This window comes from Catharus ustulatus, chromosome 3 (assembly GCF_009819885.2).
Source record: "Catharus ustulatus isolate bCatUst1 chromosome 3, bCatUst1.pri.v2, whole genome shotgun sequence".
NCBI classification, from domain to species: Eukaryota; Metazoa; Chordata; class Aves; order Passeriformes; family Turdidae; genus Catharus; species Catharus ustulatus.
The window spans coordinates 82,965,101-82,979,085 of NC_046223.1; the positions used below are offsets into that span (position 1 = coordinate 82,965,101).

General features: G+C 35.8%; 1 protein-coding gene across 5 annotated transcripts in view; it reads left to right on the forward strand.

Moving 5' to 3' along the window:
- CEP162 (centrosomal protein 162) overlaps window positions 1-13,985 on the forward strand; it is a 44,314-nt gene that overhangs the window by 16,053 nt on the left and 14,276 nt on the right. For all 5 annotated transcript variants that reach the window (XM_033053934.2, XM_033053936.2, XM_033053935.2 and 2 more), the window contains 14 exons: window positions 735-784; window positions 1,943-2,058; window positions 2,982-3,012; window positions 3,400-3,507; window positions 4,239-4,430; window positions 4,716-4,797; window positions 5,643-5,907; window positions 7,052-7,319; window positions 9,018-9,160; window positions 9,951-10,178; window positions 10,809-10,943; window positions 11,840-11,952; window positions 12,692-12,797; window positions 13,515-13,641. In XM_033053934.2, coding sequence (XP_032909825.1) covers window positions 735-784; window positions 1,943-2,058; window positions 2,982-3,012; window positions 3,400-3,507; window positions 4,239-4,430; window positions 4,716-4,797; window positions 5,643-5,907; window positions 7,052-7,319; window positions 9,018-9,160; window positions 9,951-10,178; window positions 10,809-10,943; window positions 11,840-11,952; window positions 12,692-12,797; window positions 13,515-13,641 — 1,964 coding nt within the window. The remainder of the gene's footprint in view (window positions 1-734; window positions 785-1,942; window positions 2,059-2,981; window positions 3,013-3,399; window positions 3,508-4,238; window positions 4,431-4,715; window positions 4,798-5,642; window positions 5,908-7,051; window positions 7,320-9,017; window positions 9,161-9,950; window positions 10,179-10,808; window positions 10,944-11,839; window positions 11,953-12,691; window positions 12,798-13,514; window positions 13,642-13,985) is intronic.

Genomic DNA, 13,985 nt, shown 5'->3' on the forward strand with positions numbered 1-13,985 from the left:
TAGCTCCACAGTCTTGTGCATAACTCAGTAGTAACAACATTCTTAATTGTAAAGAGTAGCTAAATGAAGAGTTAACAACTGATAATAACAAGGAAGTAGATCAGGAAAGATTCTGTGTCCCTTTAGACATGGTATAGCAAATGAATCTAGAGAAAAGATACTTAATCTTCATAGACTAGGGCAACCCATTTATAATCAGTTACATGAAAATAAGTTCAAACATCTGTGAGAGAAATGTTTGAAGGGTAATTTCAGGCTGCTCTTGCTGAAAATGCTGAGTTCAGAGGCAACTTCCGATATTAAAACAGTTAGGGGGGCAGAATTTTAGGGAGCTTTAGATAAGGACAAAACTTCTGTTTTATAGGAAAAGGGAAAAGAGAGGAGGGGTGGGTGGTTTTTTAATTTATTTTGTTAATCCAGAATGACAGGGTCAGAACAGGAGGCAAACCTGGATCACAAAAATATTTTTTGGTAAGTTAATGTAGATTTTGAAGAGAATGCAGAAAGGGAGTTGTTTTAGGAGTTAGATTGAGAATTTTAGCTGGGAAATACTTTATTTTAGTAATTGCTACCACTTTACCACTTTTCTTACCTTTGATTTGGTTTACTGGACAAATAACAATTTTTTCTTTTATTACTAATTGTAACAAGTATCAGAGTGTAGAGTTCCAAGAAAAAAAAAGGATATTTGTTTACTGTCCAAAAAGAGAGTAGAATTTTCATTTATTTCTCAGAAATGAAAATGCTGAAAAAGAAGAAGAATCTGCACATGAAGAAAAATCTGGTAATACAGTCTTTTCTTTTACCTGCAGTTCTTACATAAGCCTTTCAGGCTGTCCTTGCATTTTGACTCTGCTGCTGTTGTTCATACAGAGTGGTTAAGGGATTGTTTTCTTAAGTGGATTTTTAATCTATTGTAAACCAAAAGACAAAAAAAAGAAAGAAAGAAAAAAAAGTTTCAAAAACCCAGCATCAATCATAAATGAAAAAATAAATTCTGATTTTGAAATCTGATTTGATGTTTGATTTACTCCAGTGTCTCAACTGTCATCTCCGCCATCTTCTCATGCCTGAATAATCTCTGTAATTTGCAGTATTACTGTAATTTGATTTTCACCCCCAAATTTCCATGCTACATTTCTTGCTTATTTGTCTTTCACTTGTCATGTCTCTTTATTTCATACTTTATTGCTGGCATATGTTAGAGTGTATTTATGTAATTTAATGGATTTTATTTTTAAATTTGTATATTTAGCTGAACTTTTGAGACGTCCTGTTGTCAGGCTTGAATTTCCCAAGCATAAGGGGGATACATTTGTAAACCGTAAACACATAAAGAACACACTATGAACCAATGTTTTGCAAGGGTTCTGGTTTAAGTGTTACAAGATAAAGCAGACACTGGAACCTGTAACCACAGGAGAACTGAAACTTGTGAAAGGATCTAGGTAACTGAAGGAAAAGCCTTTGGCTTGCTTGTAAAGTTCATTCTCTGACACACTTAGTTTTAAGTAGTGCTTACTCTTGAGAGTTTCTTTTGGCCCACCAAAGCAGGTCAAATTACAGATTCTGAGCCTCAAAACTGCTGGAGTTGTCAAAGTGAATGTACAGAGTATTTTATCTACAGGGTTGGAATTGCATCATTTCACCTCTAAGTGAGAGAGAGTAATTGAATAAAGGGGGTCAGTTCAAGTACACCTTGAGGAAACAAAGCATATCTGATCACAAGGCAGGCTTCCTTTGAATTTAGAGATATTATGTGTGACTTTCACTGTGGTTTTAGTACCACACTCAGTTTTGGAAACTTTCTGTTGCTTTTGTAAAGGGGGTAACATTAGCAGTAGCTGTTCTTAGAGGCATTGGGGAAAGGGAGCTAGCTCTCTCTTAGTGCTTTATCTTCCTTGAGTATTCATTCTGTTTGATGTTTATTTTACTCTTTTAGCTAGCTACAGTGAAGATTTTGAAGAAGTAACAGATACTAATCCTGCCCTTAAAACTGAGGGAGATCAGGTGATTCAAAACATCGTGTCAGAAGTTGATTTAAGTCCTCAAGAACAGGTATAGCTTGCTAAATGTTTCTATTACTTGCAGGAATTTTGAAAGGTCTGCAGTATGTAACTCAATAAAAACCTTCATATGATATGTACTGTCTGAAAGAATATACTAGCCCTCAGACTATATCTTTGTATTAAGGATATGAACTTTCCTGTAATAGATCATAGAAAGGTTTAAGTTCTTCACAGGGTTTCCTGCTTACTCCTCCTTTAAGTTAAGAAAGGATGGAAGTACACAAATTATGAGCTCAGGTGGAAAATCAGACTCAGAATGGGTAGTGATTAATCTCTCAGAGCTATTGAGGTGCAAATGACACAGACTCATGGATGTAATTTATAGAAGCCCTTTGGACATAGGACACAGAAATCTTCACTGTATGAGCTGTGAGGACACTGCTGTCCACTGGCTTTGTCAGGTGTTTCGATGTGTAGCACATGGGTACATCCCTGAAGCACACATTCAGATTTGGGTTTTTTGCAAAAGAAGTCTATAGAGCACCATGTATTCATTTTCACTTGGTAAATTATTTGGTTTTTAGCTCTTTTTAAAAAAATTTATTAGAGTGGTATTTCTAATAAATTTTTGAAAAGTTAGAATGTAGCTCTATGTGCTTAGTGCTACCTAACTTTCTTTTCTCAAATTACAATAAAAGAAAACCAGGAGGGTGCAGAAATGCTCCTCTGTGCAGAGGAGCATTTAATTTCTGTTTACTTCTGAAGAGGTTTACAGAGTACAGGATGTTGAGAACTTTTTGGCATCCTAAGGAGAGTTTCAGAGAAGTGCATCTTCTTGGAGAATGAATATCTGCTTAGTTCTAAGTTCTGAAAACTGTTTTTAGGTATTGGACCAACTTCTAAAGTTTGTCCAGTTTTTTTCCCCCTGTTATTCAAAAAGTAATTGTTTGGGTTTGGTTTTTTTTTCGTTAGGAAGAAGCAAACACTGGCATGCTGGCTAAAGGTAAAATGTAAACTTTGATCAGTGGAAGAAACTTAAAAGTAACATTTTGAAACTTGCTTACTTGATTTTTACTATTTTGATATTTTCCACCTTATTTTATTTTTCACCTTATTTCTACCAAAAATATGTTACATTTAAATAGTTAAAAGTAATCTTCATATTAACACTTCATTATGATAATGAATGTATTTTTATATTTATTACACCTACTCAGAATTCAGATTTGTAATCAGAATTCATTGGTTTTCCATTAAAGGCAATAAAATAATCTACATAGTATTTTTTGTATGCTTAAGACGTCAAGATAAGCTCTGGTATACTTCTAATTCCAGTGTGACAAAATATAAATAAGAGGATTTGTGTTTTCTTTAATATTTATCTTCTTAGTTGTATTACTTGATTCACAAGATTCTACTATAGAACTTCAGAAGGCCATTGAAACATTGGATGTAGCTCCAGGCGAGCATGATCAGCCTGAAGAAATGAATGAAGCAGGTAAGAAGTGCTTTAAAAAAAAGCAAACAAACAAAAAACCCCAACCCCCCCCCCAAAAAAAAACCCCACCACACAACAAAACTCAAAACCTAAAATATTACTTTATTAAAATAGGTGACTCTATTGTCTTCACTTAGATTCTGTTCTTAGATTACTGGGGAACATGAGGCCCTTGGCTTTTGCCAACAAATCTTAAAAGCAGGAGGAACTATTTCAGGAAAAAATGATGTTTCTGCTAAAAAGAAGTCTTTTTACACTTGGTTGCTTTTGATGCTGCAATTTCCTATTTAAATACCATCTCCTTTGGTTATTTCTCATATCTAAGATTCTTCTTTGACAGCATTGAACTGAATTATTAACTACATTCTCTTATCAAGCTTTGCACAACAGTACAGGCCACTTATATCCAGATTATGGCTGTGATGGCACCTATTAAAATACTCATATAACATAAACTGTTAATTTTAGTACTGTTAAAATACTGAGGTGAGGGAGAATGGGAAAGAGGAATGCAAACTGTAGATGAGACAATTTAGTAGGCACTAATTAACTTGGCAAATGTTTCTTTTTATAGGAAAAAATTAGATTTTTAATTATTCTTTTAATGTAAGTGATATCACTGTTTTCCCTACATAATAGACTAAGCTAGTTACTGTAACACAAGCTCCAATGGGATGTTTCCCAAAACAGAAAATCCAGTAGTGTCTCTTACAAGCCTGTTTTTTTATCAGGCACTTCCTATGGACAAACCACCAGTGACATGGAAGCACTACACCAGGCATATCATCACATTGATCAATCTTTGCAGGACACTGATGAGCAGAAACTGCACAATTCTGCAGTGGCAGTCTCAGAAGGCTTAGGGCAAAGCATTTCACAAAATCATGACATCTGTGCGAAAAACAGGTCAACTGTTGATTCAGGTAAATAGCTCAAAGGGAGGTATGTATTGTACAAGCTTGTAAAGTGAGTGAGCTAGTAATATCTATAATATCATATATATATCCAATTATAAAACATTTTAATATATTAGTGTTTATTACAATTAATCTTATTGTATTTAATATATATTTACATATATTAAATATATATAATACCAATAGAAATATCAATTTATGAAACATTTTTAAATATTTGAATATCCTTGTAACAAATTTTTTTTCTAGGTTGTTTTTAAATTTATTTTACATTTATTTTTCATTATTTAGATTTCCCTACTGTGGAAGAATTGATGAAAACAATTAAAGGACATATGTGTGATATCAGAAATTTTGATGTCGACTCTGAAAGGTATTTATTTTAAGGTGCATTTTAAGAATTGTGGTAACTTAAAGCTGCTAATGATTTTGAAAATACCTTACTGAATAACTCTTCTGTCTTTTTCTGTTAATTAAATACTGAAATTTTGTTAGATCCTGCACTGGCATTATGGCATTTGCAGTGAACTGTTAAATGAGTTATGCAGTGTTAATAGTTTTAGACCAGGGATTCCCATACTTTGGGTAATAAGCAGCAGTGTTTGTCAAATCATTTGGAGGAGTGTTCGTCATTCTCACATCTAGAATCTCTGCCTTCTCAGTCTTCTGCTCTTTCCCCTTCTCCATACAAAGATTTCAGTCCACATCCTATCCTAGCTCTCCAAACTCCATAATCTTAAATTCAGATCATCTTAAAATCAAGCCCCACTGCTGTGACTCTTACTAACCTGTGCTCAGTACCTCCCCCTTATTTGCTGCAACTGTTCTGTCTAGAGCAGACAGCATAGGCCTTGGGACTGTCAGGAATACAGCTTATGCTTTGCAGATGAGTTCAGGGAGCTTATCGTGTAGCTGCACTCAGCAAAAATGCTGCTAATTTTTTTCCTAGTGTTAATTGCAGGCTTACAGGTGTTTATCTTGTAGCCAATTTTGCTACCTCCACAAAAACAGTCCCTGCTGGGAAGCAGCTCCTACATTGTGGGAGTGAATCTGTATGACTAAATGTGTGAGATGGGTCTTAAAAGAGCCTCAGTAGCTCTTTGAAATTCAGGCAGTCTTTACAGCTGATACCTAAGGAAAAAATGCCCTGCTTTTTCCAGCGTGATAAAAAAGCAAAGGGCAAAAGTCTTATTATATATGACTTCTTTTTTCTTGTAGTCCTGTGAAACTGGTAGGCAGCACAGAAAATGACCTCATGAGCCACTCACCCTTTGAAGACCCCCAGAGAAATACAGCTTGGGAGAAAAACTTAGTTGAAAAGTTTAACAGAGAAGAAAACATCTTTCTAAGGACAAGCCTGAATGACGACAACTTTCAGAGGATGACCGAGAAAGAAATTCAGACCAGTGAAGTACAGCCTGATATACTAAGAGAAAAAATAGGACATGACTCTCTGCTTTCAAAAGGAAGCAAAACTAAAAAAGTAAGTATTACCAGCCAGATTTTTGTTATATGGAAGTAATTTTTAAAGGTATGTATTTTAGACTGCCTGTCACTTGAGTATGCTCTGATGTTAAGAAATTGAGAGACTGTTGTTCTTTTCCTTTAAATTCTCGTGTTGACATTGCTAGTGTTCGAGGTCACCAAATCCAGTGGACATTGGGACCAGTGGGATTCTTCTTGTCCCAGCCCAACATGTGCAATGCATGTCTCCAGCTCAAGACACTGGTGTTTCTGAGAATGCAAGCGTTGGAGGGACACATGTAAACTCATTTGTACAGAGAGAACAGTTAGAAATGCAGTTCAGAAGAATATAGGAGGGACTGCAGTGGTCAGTGTCCAGCTGAGTCAGACAACTGTGCTGACCAGCAAGCTGGTTATGTCACCAACTTTTTTAATCTGATTTTTTCCCTCTATTTCCCAGACTTGTTTCTTTACCTTGTTTTTGTTCTTTCCCTAAAGATCCTGTAAATTTTGCACGTTCTTACAATCATCTCAGACATTCCAGAACAAGATTTACATAATCCTAAATCTTCTCCCTACATCCCCAAATTCTTTTTTCCTTGCATCCCTTAAATTAGTGTCACACTCCTTTAGGCAATTGTCTCTTCTATGTGCAAGGCATTTTAGGGACAGAGATTTGGCTGATTTATCCTGGTGGATTGCCCACCAGGGCAAACAGACTAAACTTTTTCATTTGTTGGTCTTGAGAGTTGTGTGCTTTGTTTTTGATGATCAGGTTTAGCAGGGTTCCTCTGCCTGCCACTGTTCCTTTCTTCATGGCTAGATTTCTATATTCACTGTGTTTATTAGCCTTTAATAATGACCTACCTTACTTGGTAAGCAAAAGATCCTGAAATGTGCAGTACAATTAAAACAAAAATACAATTTCCCAGATGAATTAAACAGAGCCAGTACAAAATACTTGCCCTGTGTAGTTCTGAAGTAGTACAATTCCACAGAATTACTTACTACTACTAATTTGGTTAAAAATAATGCTTGCCATCACCCTGAGTCTTATAGTTGTGTAATTTTCATAATTGATTCTTTGTTTTTCACTGGTGAATGCTACCCTCAGTTTAGAGCAGAGCCTAAAACTTGTTTTAAACAAATATATTCTGTCACAGGCTCTTCGGTCTTGTTCCTTGAAGAATGAAAGATCAGAATCAATGACAACCAAATCAATGTCATATAAGAATACCAGAAGTCCAGCACCTGTACATAAAAAGAAACCTTCACATGGTCCTCATGGGCTGGTTAGAAGTTCTGGCTATGGGAAACCCAGTTTACTTTCCAAGCAGTCTTTTCCAGTTAGTGAAAAGAAAACACCAAAAGAAACTTACAAAAAGACCTGTATGAAAGCCAAAAGTCCTGCAGATAGAGCAAAATCTAAAGGTAATTCTAAGTTTTAAGACTTTTAATTCTGAGTTTAAGAGCCAGAGAGGTTTGCTTTTTATGCTTTGCATTAAAAAAACCCAAGCGTCATAGAAATCTAAACTCAAATGCATTTAAGTACTGATTTTTTCTTATTAGCATGAAATTACTGTAAGAGAGACTTTTATATGAATCTTTGTAGTCTTGCTTCATTTCCACTCACATTTACCACCACTGTGTTTGAGACTTACCTACCGTTCACCAGTAGGACTGAAAGAATAAAAAAAATCTGGTGTTCAAAAATTAATATCTACAAGTTGATATTTTTCATTGCAGTAAATGCAAAGATTCAGTGACTTACTAACTTGTATGTTTGAGGCTGAATTCCTGTTCTCAGCTTCTTCGTTTTTGATCTTTGCTTTTCCTAGAGTGCAAAAAGAGTACTAAAAAGGAAGTCCTATTTTCTGTTCATGTCTCTTGGAAACACTATGGAAAGGAAATTACTAATGTAATCCTGTGTAAACTAGGTTGCAAGTAAAGGACTGAACCTTTTTATTTTGGGGTAAAGCCTGAAGAGTTTCATGAGGTAATTCAGTTTAGTGTCTTTGCAGGCAATGTTTGCTGTCCCTGAGGCATGGACAAGTAACTCTACAGATACCCAGGCTTTAGTGCACTTCTAGCATGCAGTGCTTTGAAAAACCCTGCAGGTAGTGTCAGGAAAAGCAGTTTAGGATTATGTTGCCTATCTTAAGGAGATGCTTCAATGGCAGCTTTTGAACTGAAGAACCTCAGTTCCTCAGTACATTGTTGTGCCTCTCCCTGAGGAAGAGAAGGTTTTACAGCCTGGTGAAAGTGGTAAAGTGAATGACAAGTACTGAGAAAATAAGACCACTGGCTTCATTCAAACTTGCTCTTCCCTCTCTAGCTATAACCATTCACAATAGCAATTTTAGGTGATTTCAGAAATTATTCTCACCTGGCCTCATTCTGCAGGAGCCTCCTCTGTAGCTAGGAGAATAGCATTGAATCAAACAATTCCCAAGTCATCAGTGCTAGGGGAGCACCTTTCTGAGAGGTGTGTGACACTAAAAAGGCATGAAATTTGAAAAAGAATCATTATCTGATGGGTTGGTTTTTTTTCAGGTGTAACATTCCTAAGCAGGAGCAGTTGAAATAGCAGTTGTAGTTACTATCTGTATTTCAGAAGACCTGAGATGTGAACAGTTGTATATATGTTACTGACTCCTGGAGGAACTTTCCTGATTTTTCATTCCAGTCAAGTTGTTATTTGATGCAACAAATAAATAATGCATTTCTTTCTGTGCTGTCTGCATTCCAAAGTCTATTTTGAAAATTGCTGTGTCTTATCTTCCCCATAGTTTGAAATATTTTGTGTTTCTGTATACTTAGATAACTGGCCACTTCAGAAGTGGAGGAGTGAGGTTAACCTTGTTTCATGAAGTATTTATTATCCAGCTATTTGTTTCAGTTGTTCTCTTGGGTTTTGTTTTATCTTGTCATCAGTTCCTTACTGAAAAAAAAAACTCTCCAGTTTTTCCATACTATATCATTGTTCTCAAGTTTCTGTATTTCATTCAAATTTCAGGTTGTAGAATACTTTATAGACCTACAGGTTGGATCACATGAATACATATTTTACTTAAAGGACATAAAATTCTGAATTTAATTTGTTCTATTTTACTTTCTGCCTGAATGAAGAAGCTTTATTTGCTACTAGGATAATAAGATCTGCAACAAATGAACCAACTTTGGAGGGAAGTATTAACAGAGTTTTGTCTGGCCAATCAGTTGTTAGTAATCTTGGACACCAGGCTGTGGATTATAACAGGCAATATCATCATGTGAGTAATAATCAGTGATGCTTCCAGTTATAGCATGTACAACTTGGTTTGCAAGCCTATTTTGTCAAGGCTTTTAACAATTACCACAAGGTTGGCAAATACTGAAATATTGAATGAAATTGGTAAAACACTAGTTTTTGCTTTTAAAATATGCAAATATAATAATACTGCTTTTCAGTTGCTTGGATAATGCTGTTACTTTGGTGGTTCTATATAGTTAAAGTTGTTTATTAAATTCTAAAAACTTCTATTTCATTATAAAAGAAGGTTAAATAGAATTTCTACTTATAATATTATGCTATGAATTTTTAAACAGTACTACTGTTCAGGGATTTTTCCTATTTGCATTGCACTTAATATTTAATAGTATCTTCTGACTTCTCCAAGATGACTGAATTTACAGTACCGTAGTGCTTTTTCCTTCTCTCTTATCAGCTGCATTAAAAAGCTATTAATTAATACCTGAAGCATTGCTGCTTTTCTAAAAGTAAGATGCATAATGGAACAATTCTGGTAGCAATATAGTGGCTGTCATATGTGATCTATTTGTTTCTTATTGGGTTTTTTGTCTAGTTTTCCTCATATATATTTTGCAAATTAGAAGGTAGCTCATTGAAATAAATATAGGATGTTTTGCTATTAAAATGTTGGGAGAGTTGTATTTTGTGTTGTTTCTTCAAGTGTTTTGTGTTGTTGCTGAGAGCCAGACAAACCAGTTAAATAAAACTGATAGCACAGTTCTGATAAACAATCAGCTCAGTGTAATGTTTCCCTGAATTTTTTACCCTAGGACCTACAATTTTCCCCTTTCAAAAGCTGTGATAGAGAGCTGTATTTGTTAAAACGAGTACAAGCAGCAGAGGAGGACCTGAACACAGCTCGGGATTTGATTCAGCAGCTGGCCAGCAAGCTTTCACAAAAAGAGAAGGAGGTGGAGGCCAAGGTAGTGGAACTGAAAACACAGCATGAAAAGGAACTTTCCTGTCTGGGTCAGGAAAACTATGTTCTTCAGAGTAAGGTACTTTATCATCTTGTATACTGTGCCTATAGAAGAGAAGAAACATTGCTTCTGAAAATTGAATCAGTGTTACTTTACATGAGTTGTTGATGTGCAGAAAATCCAAATTTAGACAGATTCTGCAACTTTATAAATGCATATGTGCTGTTACATTTATTGCTTATAAGACATATGGTTTTTTTTCTGGAGAAAAACCATGTTTACCTGAGTTCCCTTACTTTGAGAGTCCTGCAGCAAATTGTTTGCAAAGATTTAATTCACTCTCACAGATACCACTTGTTATAGATAAGTACTATATGCTGAGGTGCTGTTTATAGCTCTCGATGCATTTTTCAATGTTATGTTTTGTCTGTATGAAATATTCCCAGAGTTATTCCACTATACCCTGTTGTGGATATGTTGTGGGTAACTCCCTGCGTCATAACATACCCTCCTGTCTAGATACATAAGAACAAGAACTTTAGCTTTTTCCAAATATTTTATATCTTTTCTCTGTTTCTGTAAAACTCCAGTAAGAGCCACTCGTTGGTCTGCTCTCATACCTTAATGAAGAGATTGGACTGTAGTCTTACAGAAAATTCTGTGTTGCTAACAAAACTTTCTTACTGCTTGTGTGTCTTTTTCTGAAAGCTAAGAAATATGGAAGAGATGGCCCAAGAAAAGAGGTGGACCCATGCAGCAACAATTCCTGTAACTGAAGAAAAACTGGCACAAATACAAAAAGAGATTGAAGATCAAGAAATCATTATTCAAGGTTATCAACAGGTAACACCACACATTATTTTGATCTGTCCTCTATCCAGTTTCAGAAACAAAATTGTTTAATGGTTACTACTTTTCTGTTGAAAACAGGTATCTTGTTTTCTAAAAGGTGGATGGAATTTGAGTGTGAAGGGCAAACGTATGGCAGGTTTAAGAAGTCTTTCATGTGTCTAGTTTGGACTGTTTTTCCACAGTTCCATGTAACGTTCTAAATTGTTAAAATTGGTAACTTTTCAGTTGAGAACTGGGAAAATACTTTATGGTCAATGAAGAACCACAAACCTTTTGCCCAAATGTAGTTGAAAATTAGTACATTTAAGCAGCATTAAAATCTGAAAAATTTTGGGGTTTAAAATGTTTTTCTCAAGATCTGATTGGCAGATTTCAAGGTAACCTTATTAGCATGCCTGATTTGTATTACTAAGTTAAGTGGAGAAATAGATAATTCAAGCTGAATAATCCTGAATACTTGCAGCTGTAATATCCAGTAGGTAGCTCAATGAGCTTCCAGCTGATGCTCAGCATATTTCCTTGATATAAACACCGTGTCTTTCCAATATGGCTGTGAGCAGCCCAAACAATGATGGTTTGTATCCCCAGGACTGGAGTTGGGTAGGCTGAGCTCTGATCTATCAGCACCCACCCATGAGCACGTTTTTAGGATATAGTTGGGATAGTTTGTAGAGGATCTGTCTTAGCTCCTTCCTGCAGAGTGAGCAGACACTTGGATGAGATTGTAGATAATGAAAGTAGATATCCATTTTAGAAGCTCATGAAGTTATGAAAACTTACTCTTTTCTTCCACTGTTTCAGCAGGGAAACTGTGATTCATAGAAAATTGTTTTTTAACTGTGGAAAACAGTAATTTATGAACATGCTTTTACTTTGTCTCAACTTAGGAAAATGAGAGGTTATACAAACAAATGAAAGAGCTACAAATCCAAAACAAAAAAAACGAGGAACAAATGTTTAAGGAGAATCAGTGCTTAAAGTCTGAATTAATACACTTAAGGTAGGCTCATTTACATATCTGACTTTAAATCTCTGGAGTTTTCTGCTGTTTATTTTTTTTTTTAATGAAGAACCATTGCAGAGTCTATCAGGTGCATGTTTTCCTGTGTTTCTCAGGTTTGTGGGTTTGTTTATTCTTTTGAGAATTGATTTGTTATGGGCACTTAATTCTTTGTTTTCTTGATGGTTTTGCAAACCCACGGGAAGACTAGAGACTTCCACCTGGGAAATATTTCAATGTTCTTATTCATATCAAAATGCATAATACATTATCCTGCACTTGTTCTGATATTATGGCTCTGCTGATGTTAAGATGTTTTGATGCTGTTACAGTAGATCAGGGGTCACAAGAGGTTCTGCTAGTGGAGAAACTGTTCTATTCACTGCATTGTAGCACCTGTGAGATTTACATCCTGTGCTAGCAATGAGGAAAAACATCCTAGATTTGTGTGTACTTCTAATCTACAGATCTTTGCTTTGGAGAGGCCTGTAAATGAGTTCCACTGTTGCAGGGTAGATTTTTATTTCTTTCCTTTGTGGAGTCCAAATAAACAAGTTTGCCTTACAGTGAATTTTGTTTGCATACGAATGTTGTGCATATTTGCTTCTCTTATTGTTTTGAACCTCCATGGACTTTGTGGTACAATTTGGGGGGCAGGGGACTGTGATTATTTTTCAGTAGCCATTGATAGTATGCTGATTCACCACATTGCGTAACTGCTTTTGCTGTTATTGTTTAGAGAAAAGATAGAGAAGACTAATAACCAGTCACGAATCATGCAGGATTCTGAAACAACCAGAAATCAGAGTTTCACAGAATTGATTTCAGAGCTTCGGGCAGCACGGGTAGGTATATACCAAGCCTGTAAGATAATAGAGTAGTGCCTTTGCTTGTAGCACAGAAATACAAATAATACTGCTGGAAACATGTGACCTGAGGCACACAGGCCTGATGTTGCCTATTCAGCAGGCTAGGATAGGAGCTCACTAGCAGGAACATACCTACATGCACTTGCCTAGACACTCAGTCTGTTTACTGGCTGCTCCCAAAATCTCAGCCTCCCAGATGATCTTTGCTGTGCATACCTAAGATCAAGGGGCTCCATCTTTAGAAGTGGCTCTGGCACTGAGACCTTTTGTCCTACTTGGTCTTGAAGTTTGCTAGTGCTTGTGTGTAGCAAAAGAAGAGAGACTGCCTGCAGAAAATGGCAAGAAGTAGAACGTAATAAAGTTGGACAATACATCTGTCCATTTAATCTACAGTCTTCAGTCTCAGAAGTCAAGCCATTTTCTTTACTGACCCTCTCAAAAGGCAGAGGTTTTCTACTTCCATGACAGTTAAGTAAGGCTTAAAAAATGCGGGGTTTGGGTTTTTTTTTAATGTTTAGCATATGTTTTTCCATGCTCTGCTATAGCAATACCAAAATTAAAAGATTTTATTGTTGCTGTGGTGGGATGCAAGTGTTGTGATTTATTCTTTGTATGATGAAAGGCACACTCAGGGGTTTTGTGTGATATTATGTGTTCAGTTTTTCATGTTTTACTGTTTTCTCTAAAACCCAGAAAGAAGAAGCTAAATTACAAGAAGAGATAAGACGTCTAAAACAAGATAAGCAAGCTCTTGAGGTAGATTTGGTCCAAGCCAAGAAAGAGAGAGATTTAGTGAAAGTCCAGATGGCATCTGCATCAAGTAAAGTACCTTCATTTTGTTGAATAATTTTGCTTACTTTGCATTTCAGTAAATAAATGTGTAACAAAAACTTGTTTCTTAGTGAAATGCATCTAGAGCATTTCCAAATATTGTCTAAACTTCTAACAAAAGCATACAGTGAAGGACATGCTGCAGTACTTTTGGTACTCTATTAGAAAGTATCTTCCTGTATCCAACCAAACTCTTTGTTGTGGCCCGTTAAATTTTATTTCTTGCCCATCTTTCACTGGCCATAGAAGACAGATTATTTCAATTTTATGTGACAGCTCTGTTCATAAGAAAAGATTGTGTTACATCTTAGTCTCCTATTTATATCTTGCCCA